Below are 1,989 nucleotides of genomic sequence, written 5' to 3' on the forward strand. Positions count from 1 at the left end.
AGGAATTGGTGTGCACACACACACACACACACACACACGGTCATTCTGTCATGAGTCAGTACATTTCCTTCTGAAGACAAATTTGTACAGTAAGATAAATTATCATGTAATCATGATCAGATATCAATAGCATTCAACTAAGGGCCATTGTACATTGTTCAAGATGGTTATGGATTGTAGGTAATCCTATTCTATTGCAATCCTCTCAGAATAAGGAACATATATTTCTAATTATTTATTGATATTAAAACAAATATACAAAATATTAGTTTAATTAAAATTTATTAATTCCACCCCCCAAAGAGAGTATTTTATATTTCCTGTCCACGAAGCAAAACCAAACTGTTAAGGAAATATACAATAGAATCCCTGAACACTGTGTATCAACAGAATCATACCTGGCTACACCATAACTTTTTCATGGCATTTTTCACTTCCGCATTCCTCAGTGTATAGATCAGAGGGTTAAGCAAGGGTGTCCCAATTGTGTAAAACACAGCTACCATTTTATCTATTGGAAATGTGGTTGCTGGGCGTGTGTACATGAATATACATGGACCAAAAAATAGGACAACCACAATAAAATGGGAAGTGCAGGTGGAAAGAGCTTTTCGCCTTCCTTCTACACTGTGGTTTCTCAGAGAGTACAAGATGACAACATAGGAGATAAGTAGAATTATGAAACTCACCATGCATATGACTCCACTGTTGGAAACAACTAGCAAATTTATCACATAAGTGTCCATGCAGGCAAGTTTCAATAAGGGCTGCAAGTCACAGAAATAGTGGTCAATCACATTGGGGCCACAGAAAGGCAATCTCAAAGCCAGGAAAAGTTGTGCTGAAGAGTGGATACAGGATCCCACCCAGCCCAGAATCACCAGCATATGGCGGACATGGCAGCTCATGATGGTTGTGTATCGCAAGGGCTTACAAATGGCTACATAGCGATCAAAATCCATGAGGATGAGCACAAAGATTCCCATGCACCCAAAGAAGTGGGCTGCAAACACTTGAGTCATGCATTCATTGTAGGAAATGGTCCTCTTCTGAGAAAGGGCATCCACAGTCAATCTGGGGGCTATAGTTGTAGAGAAGCAGGCATCAGCAAAGGACAGATGCAATAGGAAGAAGTACATGGGACTCCCAAGGGTCCTGCTTGTTTTAATAGTCGCTACAATGAGAAAGTTCCCCAACAGTGTGGCAAGGTAAAACATCAGGAAAACCCCAAATATTGCTTTCTGCTTTCCTGCATCCTGTGTCAACCCAAACAGAATGAATTCAGTCACACTGCTATTCAATGCCATGCTAGTGACTGCAGGTAAAATGTTTAATCTGCAAAGAGAAGAAAAGAAGTGGTATCAGGGGAAGGCCAGTGGACTGATCTCTGAATTCCTTCTTTTTGTTCCATGTTATCTTACCTCCAGCTGTTTTTTATCCTCTATTAATTTTGTGAATCTGCAGAAGTTCAAGCCTCTCCCAGATCCATCTGTCGATTCAGAAATTAACTGCATTTCATAAAAGCCTTTGTATTTGAGGAATAAAAATTAAATGTCTTTTAAAAATTTTGATTCCTATCAAGATTAAGCATGGCAGAATTTGTACTTTCCTTGGGCAAGTGACTTAACTGCCTTGAAATTTAGCCTTCATATGAAAAATGGATTCAAATACTTGCCCTACCTTACCCTGAGTTTCCCTAAGAATTAAAAAAAAAAAAAGATTTTTTTATGCTCACATACACACACATATACTTCATGTTTTGTACATTTTATCTATGTGCTTTGAAGTCTAAAAAACACTATCCTATTATAATTAAGCACTCATATTATTGGAGAATCCTTCCTGAAGATAATATTCTTAGTTCAGTTCATTAATTTTTGGGTCCCTGATCCCTTCATCTCTGACCCCATCGGTATCTTGGTTTAAATATGCTTTACAAGAATCTATTTTGACAGTCTTTTACTTATATCTGTTGTGCTCAATGTCAGT

At 38.0% G+C, this 1,989-nt stretch overlaps 1 protein-coding gene across 1 annotated transcript; it reads right to left on the reverse strand.

The window, feature by feature from the left end:
- Positions 1-392: 392 nt before the first annotated feature.
- Positions 393-1,307, reverse strand: LOC111149794 (olfactory receptor 4C11-like). The gene has a single exon (XM_022507064.1). It carries the CDS (start codon positions 1,305-1,307, stop codon positions 393-395), a length of 915 nt encoding a protein of 304 aa, XP_022362772.1.
- Between the last annotated feature and the right edge of the window lie 682 nt (positions 1,308-1,989).

Source organism: Enhydra lutris, unplaced genomic scaffold (genome assembly GCF_002288905.1).
Source record: "Enhydra lutris kenyoni isolate GAN:26980312 unplaced genomic scaffold, ASM228890v2 scaffoldscaffold22, whole genome shotgun sequence".
Lineage (NCBI taxonomy): Eukaryota > Metazoa > Chordata > Mammalia > Carnivora > Mustelidae > Enhydra > Enhydra lutris.

Excerpts from the sequence above, each read along its gene's own strand:
- LOC111149794 (XM_022507064.1), bottom strand. The coding sequence starts at position 1,307 with ATGGCATTGAATAGCAGTGTGACTGAATTCATTCTGTTTGGGTTGACA.